A 14,897-nucleotide genomic window follows, 5' to 3' on the forward strand; every position below is an offset into this window, starting at 1 on the left:
CTGCCATTAACCTTGTATTCTGCCTTCAAATTCCATCTACCAAAGTGTATCACTTCAGTTATCTGGGTTGAACTCCATCTGCCACTTCTCAGCCCAGGTCTGCATTCTATCAATATCCCGTTGTAATCTACAGCAACCTTCTACACTATCCACAACACCATCAACCTTTGTATCATCAACAAACTTACTAACCCACCCTTCCACATCCTCATCCAAGTCATTTATAAAAATCACAAAGAGCAGGGGTCCCAGAACAGATCCCTGCAGAACACCACTGATCACCGACCTCCAGGCAGAATACACTTCATTTGTCCATCTCCATAGAAGACCTCCTGTCTTCTAAGGGCGAGCCAATTCTGAATCCACACAGCCAAGTTCCCTGGATCCCATGCCACCTGACTTTCTGAATAAGCCTTCCATGAGGAACCTTATCAAACACCTTACTAAAATCCATGAACACTATATCCACTGCTCTACCTTCATCAATGTGCTTTGTCACATCCTCAAAGAATTCAGTCAGGCTGGTGAGGCACAGCCTGCCCCTCAAAGCCATGCTGACTGTCCTTAATCAGCCTATGCTTCTCTAAATGCCCATAAATCCTGTCTCTAAGAATCTTCTCCAGCACTTGCTTTCTATTTACACATCTTTCAGAGATTACTTTAGTTGTTCACTAGCCTTTACCACCCATTTACTGTATGTTACTCACTCTCATGGTTTCCAACCTATTACAAACTCTGTTGTTCTCTGTCCTCCCCACCTTTTTCTCCAACTTAAACCCTGCTTCATTTCTAACTTTTCCCATTTCTAATAATTAGTCATCACCTGCAACATTAACTGTTTCTCTCTTCATTAATGTTATCTGACCTGCTGAATATTTCCAGTATTTTATGTTTCAATTAATTCATATTTTCATCGAGTTTGTTTAAATGTAGTCATTTGAAAGTGTTTTGTTTGTTAGTAATTTTTAACCATTTTTAACAATGCTTAATTTTTTTAATTGATCCTTAACTGTTTTTGAATATTGCTGATCAGGGAACACTGATAAACATATCATACACATCATTCACCTAACAATAATCTATTACTCATATCTATCATTCATGCACACCATCATTTTCTTACACAACTGGCATTGCTTCGAGCCTCAGACTCATCTTCCAGCTCACACAGGGTCAGCAATTTAACTGTGATAGCTTAGTCTGATTACACAACATTCATTGACACACTCCTCGTTCTCTTGTAGGACACATTAGTGAACAACCAGATGTAGCAGAAAAGGCAACTTATAGGGGAATGGCTTAGATGCAACACTATTCCCATGGAGAAAACTGTGCTGCTTTCATTGGAGAGTTAGTACTGAGTTCATGGCTAGTAGCAGGCAGAAACTATAGTGTGCCGCTGTATTCTCATCCTTTTCACACCCCTACATCTGAATCAGGCACCTCTTATTCCTCCGCTGCAATCCTAATCTTGGAATTTTCTCTTTTCAGAATGCTAGGAACTGAAACCTGGCCAGGCTGTGATCAAAGATCCAGAAAAAAGTGAAAATGAAGACACACCAGCACCCAATTTATCACTTAGAGCCACCACTCAGATATCGATGCTGCACTTGATTTGGAGGTTAGCTTAAAGGTAGGATCAGCCCATTTTTAGTCACTGATCATTTGTCACTTACAAACAGAGCAAGAGGTAAAAATAGGACAGGAGATGAAAGGAAATTAATTGTGCTCCTCAAGATTCAGATGAGTATGCATGAGTATTGTCTATACCCATCAGGCATTATAAAAGGTGCCTGATGGGTATAGACAAATGATTCATACATTTTCAGCATCCTGAAAAGCTCTACAGCAATGAAGAAGTCCAGCAATAACTTTCCACAGGGACTTGGATCTCACACTATCCAGCACAAAAATCATCAGCAAAGTCATTAACACACAATAACCCAATTATTATGAATGATCATTGATGTTTAAGCTTCTATAGCAACACACAGAAGCCACAAAATGTTTGGGTTTTGCAGTGGAACCTCAGATTTCTGATACATGGACTCAGCCAGCTGCCAAAAAGGCTCCCAATGCTGCTATCGTGACTGTGGAAACCATCAGTTAAAGGGCCTTGCAGGGTGTCTCAACATTTCAGCAATCTAACCACAAATATTGAGGCCTGTTCTGTCAAGTACTACAGAGTTCCTTCAGGGTAGTCCCTTAGAATTTTAAATCAGGGAAACATCCAGAAGTGAAGATGGCTGAAAGAGATTTAAGCTGGGCACTCAGGTTCTTCAGTGCCTATTGGAAGGCATTGTTCTAGGCACTGGTGTGGAGAATGGAGATCCTGAGCCCCATCAGGGAAGTAGAAATGCGTACAGCCAATACTTCTATTACCAGTGGGAGAAGATTACAGAGCAGGTCCTTGCAAAACGCTTAATTCTCAGGAAGTCGATATAACACCAAGTTCAAGACCTTATCAGTGCTAAGATAAAAATACAGTTTTCTTATTCCATGATCACACAGCCAACATCTCCCACTCTGGAGTGTGACAGAATATTTGCCATTTGACTGGATGACTGCAACTCCAGCAGCACTCAAGATGCTCAACATCATCCAAGACAAAGTAGCCTGTCCAAGACAAAGCATTCATTCCTTCAAATGCTATTGGACTGCAAGTATATTGTATAGCACTTGATAAATGCACTGCAGCAGCTTGCCAGCAACATCAATCCCACCCATTAATCTCACAACATCTACCATCAAGCAAAGCAAAGAAAGCAGAATGCATGTGAATGCCTGTACTTGCAGGTTTATCTTAAAGTCACAGACCATTCTGACTCAAAATTGTATTTATTCTGTCACTAGTTCTAAGAAGAGTCATAGTCATACAGCACAGAAACAGGACCTTCAGCCCAACTGGTCCATGGTGACCAAGATGCCCATCCAAGCTACTCCCATTTGTCAGCATTTGGCCCATAATTCTAAACCTTTCTTATCCATGTACATATCCAACTGTCTTTTAGAAGTTGTTAAATGTACTTTCCTCAACAACTCTCTGATAGCTCATTCCACATACAAACCACATTCTGTGTAAAAAAAAGTTGCCCTTCAAGTTCCTATTCTTTCCCCTCTCACCTTACACCTATGCCCTCTAGTTCTTGATTGCCTAACCCTGGGAAAGTGACTGAGTGAATTCACCCTATCTATGCCCCTCATGATTTTATACTCATCTATAAGATCACCCCTCAGTCTCCTATGCTCCAAGGAAATAAATCCTCGCCTGTCCAATCTCTCCTTATAACTCACTCCCTCGCGTGCTGACAACATTCTTGTAAATCTTTTCTGCACTTTCCAGTTTAATAACATATTTCCTATAGCAGGATGACCAAAACTGAACACAATACTCCAAGTGTGGCCTCACCAATGTCTTGTACAACAGCACCATGACCTCCTACCTTCTATACTCAATGCCCTGACGGATGAAGGCCAGCATGCCAAAAGCCTTCTTCGCCACCCTGCCTATCTGTGAGTCCACTTTCAGGGAACCATGTACCCAAATTCCAAGGTCCCTCTGTTCTACAATACTTCCCAGGGCCCTACAGAATACTGAAACTTGTGAACTAACAGCACTAATATCTTCATCATTAGGACTGCAAATGTAAAAACCTAAGTTACATTATCCAGCCTTTCATGGTCCAATAGTCTTTTGCTGCTCAAGATGCTGACAATTAGTAATAATTATGAATAATGATTAATAATATTCAATAGTGATTACCTCCAGTCTAATGTTTTCAGGCTTGTGAATAATCTGAAAGTTGAATATTTGTCTAAATTGTACAGTAAAATCTGATTGTAGTTGTGAAGTAACAGTGGATGAAACAAATTTGTCATTGTAGAAAATACTAATAAAGAATTTATGGTTTTGCATTTCCATTCTTCTATGTAGTTCGCCCCTAAAATTAGATACAAGAACAACAGTTCTTTACTACTTCAATGCTTCACACTGTAATGGAAAGTTTTTTTTACACACAGTGTATTCAGGACTGAATTAAATGCATCTTTTTGTTTTACTTAATGGGATATGTATATCACTGGCAAGTCCAAACTTTATTATCTGTCCCTAATTGTCCTTGAGCTGAGTAAGTAGGTAAACCACTTAGAGGGCCATTAGTCACACAAGGACAGATTTTCTTCCCTGAAATATATTTATAAACCAGTCCTGTGGTTTTATGGTTACCATTACTAACACAAACTTTTAATTCCACACTTATTTTATTACTTGAATTTAACTTCCCCAGTTGTCACAATGGAATTTAAACTTATCTCTGGATCCTCAGTTTAGATCACTGTATATTAGTCCTGTAACTTAACTGCTAAGCTATCACACTCCAAATATAGCCTGTAAGAAAAGTTCTTTTGCTTTGAATTGAAAATGACCACTTAGTAACCCACTTATTACTAATAGTGAGTCTCCAGTTTTTGGCTGTTAATAAATAATCGAATATACAAACCTAATTGAATCTTTGGGTTTAAAACACAATGTACCCAGTGCATTCTAAGTTTCAAGTTCAAGTTTCAAGTTCAAATGGGCATGCATATCCAGGGTATAAATGCCACGAAAATTAGCTTTTTGCAGCAGCAGTACAGTACATTACAAATGTAAATTACATTAACTTAAATCAGCAAAAATTGTACAGAACATGACAAAATAAAAATAAACAATGACATTCCTGCAAGTTGAGGGAAATATAGTCCGCAGTAGAATTAGGTTTTTTCAGGTCAGTTCAAGAACCCAATGGTACTGGGGAAGAAGCTGTTGCTGAACCTTGAGGTGTGGGTCTTTAGGTCTATAGAATAATGGACCAGATTTTAAGTCAAAGCTTGATGTATGTCCTTACTTTGCCAAAATTATATGGATAAGATCTTTTCTACGTGTGCTAAATAGCCCAGGAAGGGAGCAATAAAAAAAAGTTGTTTAAGTCTTCAGCTAAAAGCTGTCAGCACATGATCTTTTCCTGCAGAAAAGTTGAAGCCTCTCCCAGGACAACATTACAACACAGGTGGTCAGAGTGCCACACATGTTGCTTAAAATTCCTAAAGTAGCCAGAAGTCAGTCCAGGACTTGACGCGAGGGAAAATAAGTGTTCAGTCTAAGTAAGCATAGGGCCAGAACATAGGCCATATGCTCAGATCTTGTGCTGATCAGCTGGCAGAAGTATTTGCGGACATATTCAACCTCTCCCTGCTTCAATCTCAGGCTCCCTCCTGCCTTAAGAAGACCACTATCATCCCAGTACAAAAGAAAAGCAAGGTAACATGCCTCAATGACTACCAACCAGTGGCTCTGACATCCACCATCATGAAGTGCTTTGAGAGGTTGGTCATGGTACGCATCAACTCCAGCCTACCAACCTGGACCCACTGCAATTCGCTTATCGGCAAAACAGGTCTACAGTGGATGCCATCTCCCTGGCCCTACACTCAGCTCTGGAGCATCTGGACAGTAAAGGCACATACAGTAGACTATTGTTTTTGACTATAGCTCTGCCTTCAATAGAATTCCAAGCAAGCTTGTCACCAAACTCCGAGACCTAGGACTCAACACCTCCCTCTGTAACTGGATCCTTGACTTTCTAACAAACAGACCGCAATCAGTGAGGATAGGCAGCAATACCTCTGGCACGATTATTCTCAACACTGGTGCCGCCCCACAAGGCTGCGTCCTCAGCCCTCTACTCTACTCCTTATACACTCACTACTGTGTGGCCAGATTCTGCTCTAACTCCATCTACAAGTTTGCAGATGATACCACCATTGTAGGCCATATCTCAAACAGCGATGAGTTGGAGTTCAGGAAGGAGATAGAGAGCTTAGTGGAATGGTGTCATGACAACAACCTTTCCCTCAATGTCAACAAAAGAGCTGGTCATTGACTTCAGGAAAGGGGGCAGTGTACATGCACCTCTCTACATCAATGGTGCTGAGGTCAAGAGGGTTGAGAGCTTCAAGTTCCTGGGAGTGAACATCACCAATAGCCTGTCCTGGTCAAATCACGTAGATGCCACAGCCAAGAAAGCTCACCAGCACCTCTACTTCCTAAGGAGGCTAAAGAAATTTGGTTTGTCCCCTTTGACTCTCACCAACTTTTACCGATGCACCATAGAAAGCATCCTATCTGGATGTATCACGGCTTGGTACGGCAACTGCTCTGCCCAGGACCACAAGAAGCTGCAGAGAGTTGTGGACACAGCCCAGCACATCACAGACACCAGCCTCCCCTCCTTGGACTCTGTCTTTACCTCTCATTGTCTTGGTGTAGCAGCCAGCATAATCAAAGACCCCACCCACCTGGGACATTCTCTCTTCCCTCCTCTTCCATCGAGTAGAAGATACAGGTGCCTGAGGGCAAATACCACAAGGACAGCTTCTACCCCACTGTGATAAGACTATTGAACGGTTCCCTTATACAATGAGATGGACTATGACCTCATGATCTACCTTGTTGTGACCTTGCACCTTATTGCACTGCACTTTCTCTGTAGCTGTGACACTTTACTCTGTACTGTTACTGTTTTTACCTTTACTGCATCAATGCACTTTGTACTAACTCAATGTAACTGCACTGTGCAATGAATTGACTTGTACAATCGGTTTGTAAGACAAGTTTTTCACTGTACCTCGGTACAAGTGACAATAATAAACCAATACCAATAACTGGAAAATGGGATTAGTGTATATATGATGGATCAAATGGCCTCCTCCTTTGCCATAAATTTCTAAAATCCTATGGAGTGTGTGAAAGACTTTTCCCTTTTCACCTGCAGTAGAATTTAGCTGCTAATTAGAAATAGGATAGAAGGGAAGTGGAACATAACACCTTAACAAGCAGTCCACTCAGTTTTAGATCCTATGTTTCAGAGTTTTATTAATTTAAATCCAGTTTAATTTAAAGTTATATTTTTGAGAGCCTAGATATTGAATACTGAGCAGAATACTGTCTGAGCTAGCCTTTGGTAATTTTTGGCCCATTTCATTTTTTGCTGTTCTTTGAATGGTAGAACTTCCCAAAGCAGTCCAATTGTTTGCTGGACAAATCTAGAGGTATTTTCACTGTGCACCAGCTAGGATCTCCACAAAGGTTTAAGTGTGTTGCACTATGCAGAATATTAAGAATCAATGAGTTTTGGACATGTTGGAGAAGCAAGGTGCTGAGACAGAGATTCTTTCAGTGATTCTGAAGACGAAAGCAAACATGATTCAGCCAATGTAACAACTAAGACAAACATTGCTGTGTAGGATATCCTCATTTTTACATGATTTTACCATTCAGCTACCTGACAAATGCATGCAAAACTTACTTTCTCCCACCAGTCCCACCTCCACCATTGACCCAACACTAAGCAAGGCCTGCAAACAACTAAGCTTCCTTTTCGTCACCTCACATTGCTCAGTGTCATTTCATATCTTATTCTTTGCAAGTGAAAGGCAACCATCCTGCCACAACCAAAGCTGGGAAGTTAAGAATATGTTAAAAATAGAAAATTAATAATCTAACACTATGTAAAACGTTCATGTTCATACATTTGTGCAGTTCCAAATTGTTAGCTTTTCTCTTCCTATCAAGGGATGAAAATAATTTTTTTCAATTATGCATATATGAAATGCCATACCCCATAAAACCATGGATATGTAGTCAAGGCTAAGATAACTAAGATAAATAGATTTTTAAGGGAATTAAGGACAGGGGCAAATGGACAAGATGAAACAATCAAAATATTGAAGGAAAGAGCAGATTCAGAGGCAGAATTTCATGCAAATGAGTTAAATGAGTTTTGTAGCCAGCAGTCACCATGCCAGTGCAAATCACAAGGAAGGCAAAGGAGGACCATGACTGAAAATGCACAAAATAGCCTATCATATTTAATGACCTGGTTTTTGATGAAATTCTATTGCAAGGTGCATAAAAAAATTGTCCTGCAAAATAGAATTTCTAGTTAATTGGAATTTAGTAACCTATTTAAAATAAATTTTGAACAATCAAGTAAACGTTCTATTAACTTAGAGGATAATTCATACCCAGAGCATTCTGAATCTGATGTTATAGCCATACTTAGTGATAGTTTAGGAATCAGAATAGGCTCCTCTTGTTGACTGTAAATTAATGCAGTTCTTCTTTTTGCTATATTTTCTATTGTTGCTCTATCAGTTGGCACAGAGAGTTTTGGAGGCTCTTCTACATCATCATCAGTGTATTCATTGAATGAGTCATCTTCTTCTGTACCTTTTCTTTCCTTGGCTTTCTGATAACATTCAAAAATAAGGGCTTATAAATAAAATTTCGTTTGTCTTATGACTAAAACTTTAACTACATGTTAAGTAGTGATCAAATATATCAGGAGCAACATCACTAAATAACTTAATGATGGGGGATTTAAGTGCAAGGCTACAAATCTATTTTTCTATAAAAAGATTTAGCACATAAAACCAGAACTATATTGGGAAACACTTCCTATTAGGAAGCACTTGGATACAACTGACTTTGTTTTAATGGGATCTACTTCTGCCCTTATAGGGAACTTATCATTAGACCATCAATATGTATAAAAACTATCCAAAATGGATGAATTAAATATTATCAGCTTTTCTGCAATCATATTGAAAAGTCTCCCGTTGTAAATACTAATATTTTCAGTTTTTTTGTATTGGCCTAAACAGAATCAAAACCCCAGATATTGCACTAAAAGTTCAATGGGATAGGACATCTGCCGTTTTCCCCCAACATAATCATGTAACTTGCACGATGGGGAACTCACCATTTTGGATATAACACTACTGACCATTCACTGGGCATTTAGAACAACACTTTTCAGTTCCATTAAATGGCAAGATTGTGAAATTCTGGGGTCAGTTCGGTGTAAGTGACCAAAGCAGAAAAAAAATGACAAGAGCTAAGTGACCCCTGGTTGTTATACCGGTGGGATATAGTATTTTAGATCATACACATGAGTATACGTTGGGTAATAATATCTGCTTCATGCAAGGATACATGTGGGATGCAATACATGATCATTATGAAGTTCAACATAAGAACATATGACCACACGAAAAGGGATCAAGAGTAGACCATTCTACCTCTTGTACCTGCTCCACCAATTCAATATGATCATGCTGATCCAATGTTCCTCAAGTCCTCTTTCTGCCCTTTCTCTACAATTCTTGATTCCCTCACTGATTAAAAATCTGTCCGTCTCTACTTTGAATATATTCAAGGATTCAGCCTCCAGGCTTTCAGGAGCAAGGAATTCCAAAGACTTTCAAATCTTTGTTGTACAAGACATTGGTGAAACCGCATTTGGGAGTATTGTGCACAGTTTGGTCACCCTGTCATAGGAACGACATCATTAAACTAGAAAGAACGCAGAGAAGATTTACGAGGGTGCTGCCAGGACTCAAGGGCCCCAAGTTATAGTGAGAGATTGGGCAGGCTAGGACTTTATTCCTTGGAACATAGGAAATTGAGTGGTAACCTTACAGAGGTGTATAAAATCATGATGGACATAGATAGGGTGAACGCACACAGTCTTTTTCCCAGGAAAGGGGAACTAAGACCTAGACAGAATAGGTTTAAGGTGAGAGATTTAAAAGGGTCCCAAGGGGCAACTTCTTCCCACAAAAGGTGGTGCATATATGGAATGAGCTGCCAGAGAAAGTGGATGAGGCAGATACAATAACAACATTCAAAAGGCATTTGGATAAGAACATGAATAGGAGGGGTTTAAGAGGGATATGGGGCAAACGCAGGCAAATGGAACTGGCTTGGTGAGCACCATGGTCAGCATGGATGACTTGGGCCAAAGGGCCTGTTTCCATGCTGTATTACTTTATGGATTTCCTTCTCACCTCAGTCTTAATGGGTAAACTTTATTCTGAGACTGTGCACTCTTATCTTAGATTCTGCCACAAGGGGAAGCTTCTTTTCTGTCAAGCCCCCAAAGAATCTTATGTTTCAATGAGATTGGTTTTCATTCCTCTAACCCCAGTAAGCACAGACCCAACCTGTTCAACCTTTCCTCATAAGATGATCCCTCTATACTGGGATCATCCAAGTGAACCTTCTCTATGGATTATATTTTTCTTTAAATAATGTTTTATCATTCATCCATCCAAAGTGAACAACTTTACATCTTACTACATTATACTCCATTTGGCAATCTTTTGCCCACTCACAAACTATCTCTCTGTAAACTGTTTGTATCCTCCTCACAGCTTGCCTTCCCACCTACTTTTGTATCATTTGCAAATGCTTAGCTTTAGTACATTCATCTATTTTCTCTTAATCAGTAATATATAATACAAACAGCTGCAAACTCAGCACTGATTGCTGTGGCACCCCTGGATTACAGGTTCCTAACATAAAAACAACCCTCTTATCCCTACATTCTGCTTCTTGCTAGTTAGCCAGTACTTTATCCATCCTGATAACCTCCAAATAATGACCTCTTATCTTGCAAAGTAAGCTTTTTTGTGGAAACTTTTTAAATGCTTTGTGAAAATTCAAACATTTCCACTTTATGTCTCCTTTTTATCCACTCCAGCTGACACTTCCTCAAATAAACTCAAATTGTCAGGGATGGTTTGCCCTTCATGAAGCCATGCTGATTCTGCTTGATCAGATTACTTAATAATTGATTACAAGATTTTTCCAATAATAGACATTGAGACAAATGACCTTTAGTTACCCACATTTTGCCTCCCACCCTTTTTGAATAAGAGTATCATGTTGGTAGTTTTCCAATCCTGCAGTACTTCTCCAAAAATCAAAGGATTTTTGGAAGGTTACAACTACTGCATCAGCTGTCTCTGTGGTCCCTTCATTTAGGATCCAAGGATGCAAACCATTAGATCTTGGGAACTTATCAGCCTTTAGCAGCTTTAGCTTGCCTAATTCTTTAATGATATGGTGATATTTAATACCTCCCTGTACTTTATAGTAATAATAGAACAATCATAGTATTGTCTACTGTCAAGATTGACGAAAAATATCTATAGAATTCCTCTGCTATTTTCTTGCTCCTTATAGCTATTTCTCCAGCCTCTCCTATGTTCACTTTTACCTCTCCCTTCCCTTCATGTACTTAAAGAAGGTTTTCTTTTCAGGTTTTATACTTCCCCTTCTCGATTTTTTTTTGTCTTCCTTTCCTGGATTTTGAATTTATCTACATTTAACATAATCGTTTCAGAGTCACTGTTTTACTCCCAATCTGAATGCTAAATTCTATCATGAGTACTTCCTCAGGGATCTTTTGCAATGAGGTCTTTAATTAAACCTGAGACACAAGAGATTCTGCAGAGGCTGGAATCTAGAGCAACGCACACAAAATGCTGGAGGAACTCAGCAGGTCAGGCAGCATTTATGGAGGGAAATAAACAGTCGACTCCATAGATGCTGCCTGACCTGCTGAGTTCCTCCAGCATTTTGTGTGTGTGTTGCTTTAATTAAGCCTGTCTTGTTACACATTGCCTGATCTGAATAAAAAACCCTGTTCCCTGCCTCCCACCAGTCGTACTTCGAATATGAAGACAAGATGAAAGGTGGCTAGAAAAGGAGAGAAAAATAACAGAAATGTGATCCAACCACTTCTCCTGTGTGAAACTTTCAAGAATTTGGCTAACAAAATGGATTGGAATTTCTGGTCCAATAATTTAAAACAAATTGCCCAAATTTTGCTAAGTTTTGACAGCATTTTCACACACTATTTCTTATTGTAAGCACCGTCATGATTTTGATCACTAACGTGAATGCAAAAGTCCAGAATTTACTGGCCAAGCTCCAATGGTCATTTCCCAGCTACACTCTGTGGAGTCCAGCAGTCTGGTTGGGGAGAAGGAAAGCCGTGGTTAAATATCAGGACAGTAAACGACCACAATTGACAAGAATTCAAAATATGTGAAGCAGCAGGTTTGTATGCATGCTGATTTTACCAAAGGCAACTAACTTAATGAGGGTCTTTTCACTGTGGAGGATGAAGACGGGCATAGTCCATGTTCCAATAGTGGGTATGGGGTGTTGTTCTGTTGTTTGATTTGGTGGTGCTGCTGGAATGTAGACACAGTATGTTCGAAGATCTGAGGCATGTGGCATATATGCAAGATATTGTCCAAGCATTTGTTTTAAGACTCCTAGGTCAATGTTTTGTGTTTAAACTGGCACATTAAAAAATGTGCACATGTTAATGACAATTATAAGACAGTTTGGGGTTTTTAGTTAATTTTATGTATTTTCTTTTTAAAGGATTTGAAATAAATCTTTCTATTTATTCAGAAACATTGAAAATCTGCAACATATTCAAGACAAGTTTCATGGCAGAGCATGTTCTGGTTCACACATGCACATGGGTTTTTTGTTCTGCGACAGGACTGTCTTGACTATCATGATAGGCCTTCTGGATCTGGAGAACTTAAGTTCTGGGAATGGGGAACACAGTGGGCCAGACTCAATAAAGTCCTGGCCAATAATTGAGATGCCAGCTTATCCCAATATGTATATCAAAATCTGAACATATCTTTACTTCATATTTGGGTTAGTTAACATTAAGCACGATCACATTGACAGTGCTACATATACCATCCAATCTTAGGAATGGACCCGTTAAATCAAAATAAAACCTAATTCAGATATAATCAAATGGAAGCACATTTCCCATGAGCATACAATGAATAAAATATTAATTCTGTGAGCTACAGGAACCGGTTAAGTAGGAACTGGTTACATTAAAAAAATAACAAGCACAGACAAAACTATTATTTTTTTCTCTATATACATCATGTGTGATCAATATTAATTTTAGGGTGTACTTACATACCTGTTTGTTTTTCCAAATTTCCAATTTTTCATTATACATTTCCATTTCTTTCTTGAATTCCTTTTCAAATTCTTGTTCCAGTTCAATAACTTCTGCAATGTACTCCATTTCACATTGTTTTCCAAGTGTTTTGTAATTCACTTCCAACCTGTATGCAAAAGTGTTCATTTACCATATGCTGAAAAATGTTGCATTTTAAATGCTTTCCAGCAAAAAGAAACTTCAACATTAATTACTTTATTTTGTTACTCAGAAACACCGGTTCTTGCAAACTTTGATGTCAAAAAGGATATCAAAATGAATTTCATTGTCTTGAAAGAGAACTTGGAAATTAATCAATGTACTTTGAAATTGACAATCACAATTATTTCCCCAGACACAAAATGAAAGATAATGCCTGGAAGATTAGGAGAATAAAGACATAGCTAAACACATGATATGGGAAAAGAAGTTTGTTAGCTATTGCCTTGAGTCTGAGGCAAATTGAGCATATTTTGTAAAGATGGGCAGGGAGATGCTGGTTAAAGCTGTCAAAGGGATTAAATGTTGATCTTCACAATCAGGTATGGTTAAAAATAAAAGAAAAGAAGAATGAGACTAACATTCAAATATAAAACAATTTTGATGGAAAGATAAAGAACAGAGCTATAAAATTGAGTAAGCTGGGAACAATAAAGTTAAGATTGTAGCGGGCTATCAAAATTAATAAAAAATAGAGTTTTATTAAAAGAGTAAAACTTTAATGAGGGAAGAGTGATCTGGAGAAACCCCGGCAATTATTTTACAGGATAATTTAAACGTAATAGTATTAACAGGAACTTGGCTGAAAAATGGACCAGAATGAAAAATCATATACATACCACAAAAGTTGGATAAAAATCACTTCACTACAGAAGAGAATCCAGATGTGTTATAGAAAAAAAATTGCATCTGCTGTTATTCAACACTGGAAACCATGACCCATAGCAGCAATTTGCAAATATCTTAGAAAATGGCTGTTGTGACAATGGGAATAGATTTAGCATTATGCAGGTGAGATTTCAGTGAACAATGCCAGAACAAAAAAATGTCAAAACCATTGAAAGGATACTTACACATTAGGCAACAGCTGTGCTAATGATGTGGTTACATGGGCCCAATGGCTTAAATGGATTGATACTAACCAGCAGATTCCATCTTGAATAACAATTCTTAGACTTGTGAAATGTCAGAATCCCAAAAATTTTGCTTTTCCCTTATTTGGATGAGTGAATAAAATCAGTCAGATTTGGAACGCAGAGAATTTTAGTCCGTAATAAATTGGTGCATGAGCTTTAGAAAATAACAACTTTTAATTATTGAAAACATAAAATGCTGGAAATACATAGCAGTTCAGGCAAGTTCTATGGAAAGAGAAATGGAGTTAATGATTCATGTCAATGACCTTACATCAGTATTATACCTCAGGGATCAAGAGATGATTTACTACATCCAAAAAATATCCAAATATGGGACTGAAGGCATTGTTACCTATTACTATGCAAGCTCTTTTGTACAAAAACATTCGAGGAGGAGTTTGTTCAACTCACAATTACCGCCAATGCAGTGCCGTATGCCAGAGGAACTGTGGGCCCAATGTGGTCCACAGGTGTAAGGTTGTCCATTTTTTAAAAGCAACAATATGCCTTCTTTTTTGGCTATGGTGCTCGATTAACATGTTAGAAAGCATAATGCATCAATTTGAATAGATAACACACATTAACAAAAAATAATTGGGAGCTCTAAAAAATACTATTTCTTTCAGTTAGCTTTGTTACAGTGCAAATTTTTGCATTAAATGTACATTGCATATTTTGTATAATGTGCTATAATTGAAATAAATGTCTGTAATGTAGAAAGAAAACAATTATTCTGTTAAAGTTTATCACTGTAACTATAGCTGCAATTAAGTCATAATTAATTAATTCATAATTAATTGCATGTGTTACTAAGGTTAACATTTTTAAATGGCTCTATAGCCCTAGTTTGGAGATGGCATGAAAACATGAGAAGCTGCTGATGCTGTAC

General features: G+C 38.3%; 1 protein-coding gene across 1 annotated transcript in view; it reads right to left on the bottom strand.

Annotated features, from left to right (window-relative positions):
• The window catches only part of LOC127576923 (protein CC2D2B-like), a 126,693-nt gene that overhangs the window by 55,558 nt on the left and 56,238 nt on the right, over positions 1-14,897 (bottom strand). The window contains exons 16-18 of the mRNA XM_052027747.1: positions 12,852-12,999; positions 8,065-8,288; positions 3,764-3,941 (exon numbers count right to left, since the gene is read on the bottom strand). Of these exons, the coding sequence (XP_051883707.1) occupies positions 3,764-3,941; positions 8,065-8,288; positions 12,852-12,999 (550 nt within the window). The remainder of the gene's footprint in view (positions 1-3,763; positions 3,942-8,064; positions 8,289-12,851; positions 13,000-14,897) is intronic.

Source organism: Pristis pectinata, chromosome 12 (genome assembly GCF_009764475.1).
Source record: "Pristis pectinata isolate sPriPec2 chromosome 12, sPriPec2.1.pri, whole genome shotgun sequence".
NCBI lineage: Eukaryota > Metazoa > Chordata > Chondrichthyes > Rhinopristiformes > Pristidae > Pristis > Pristis pectinata.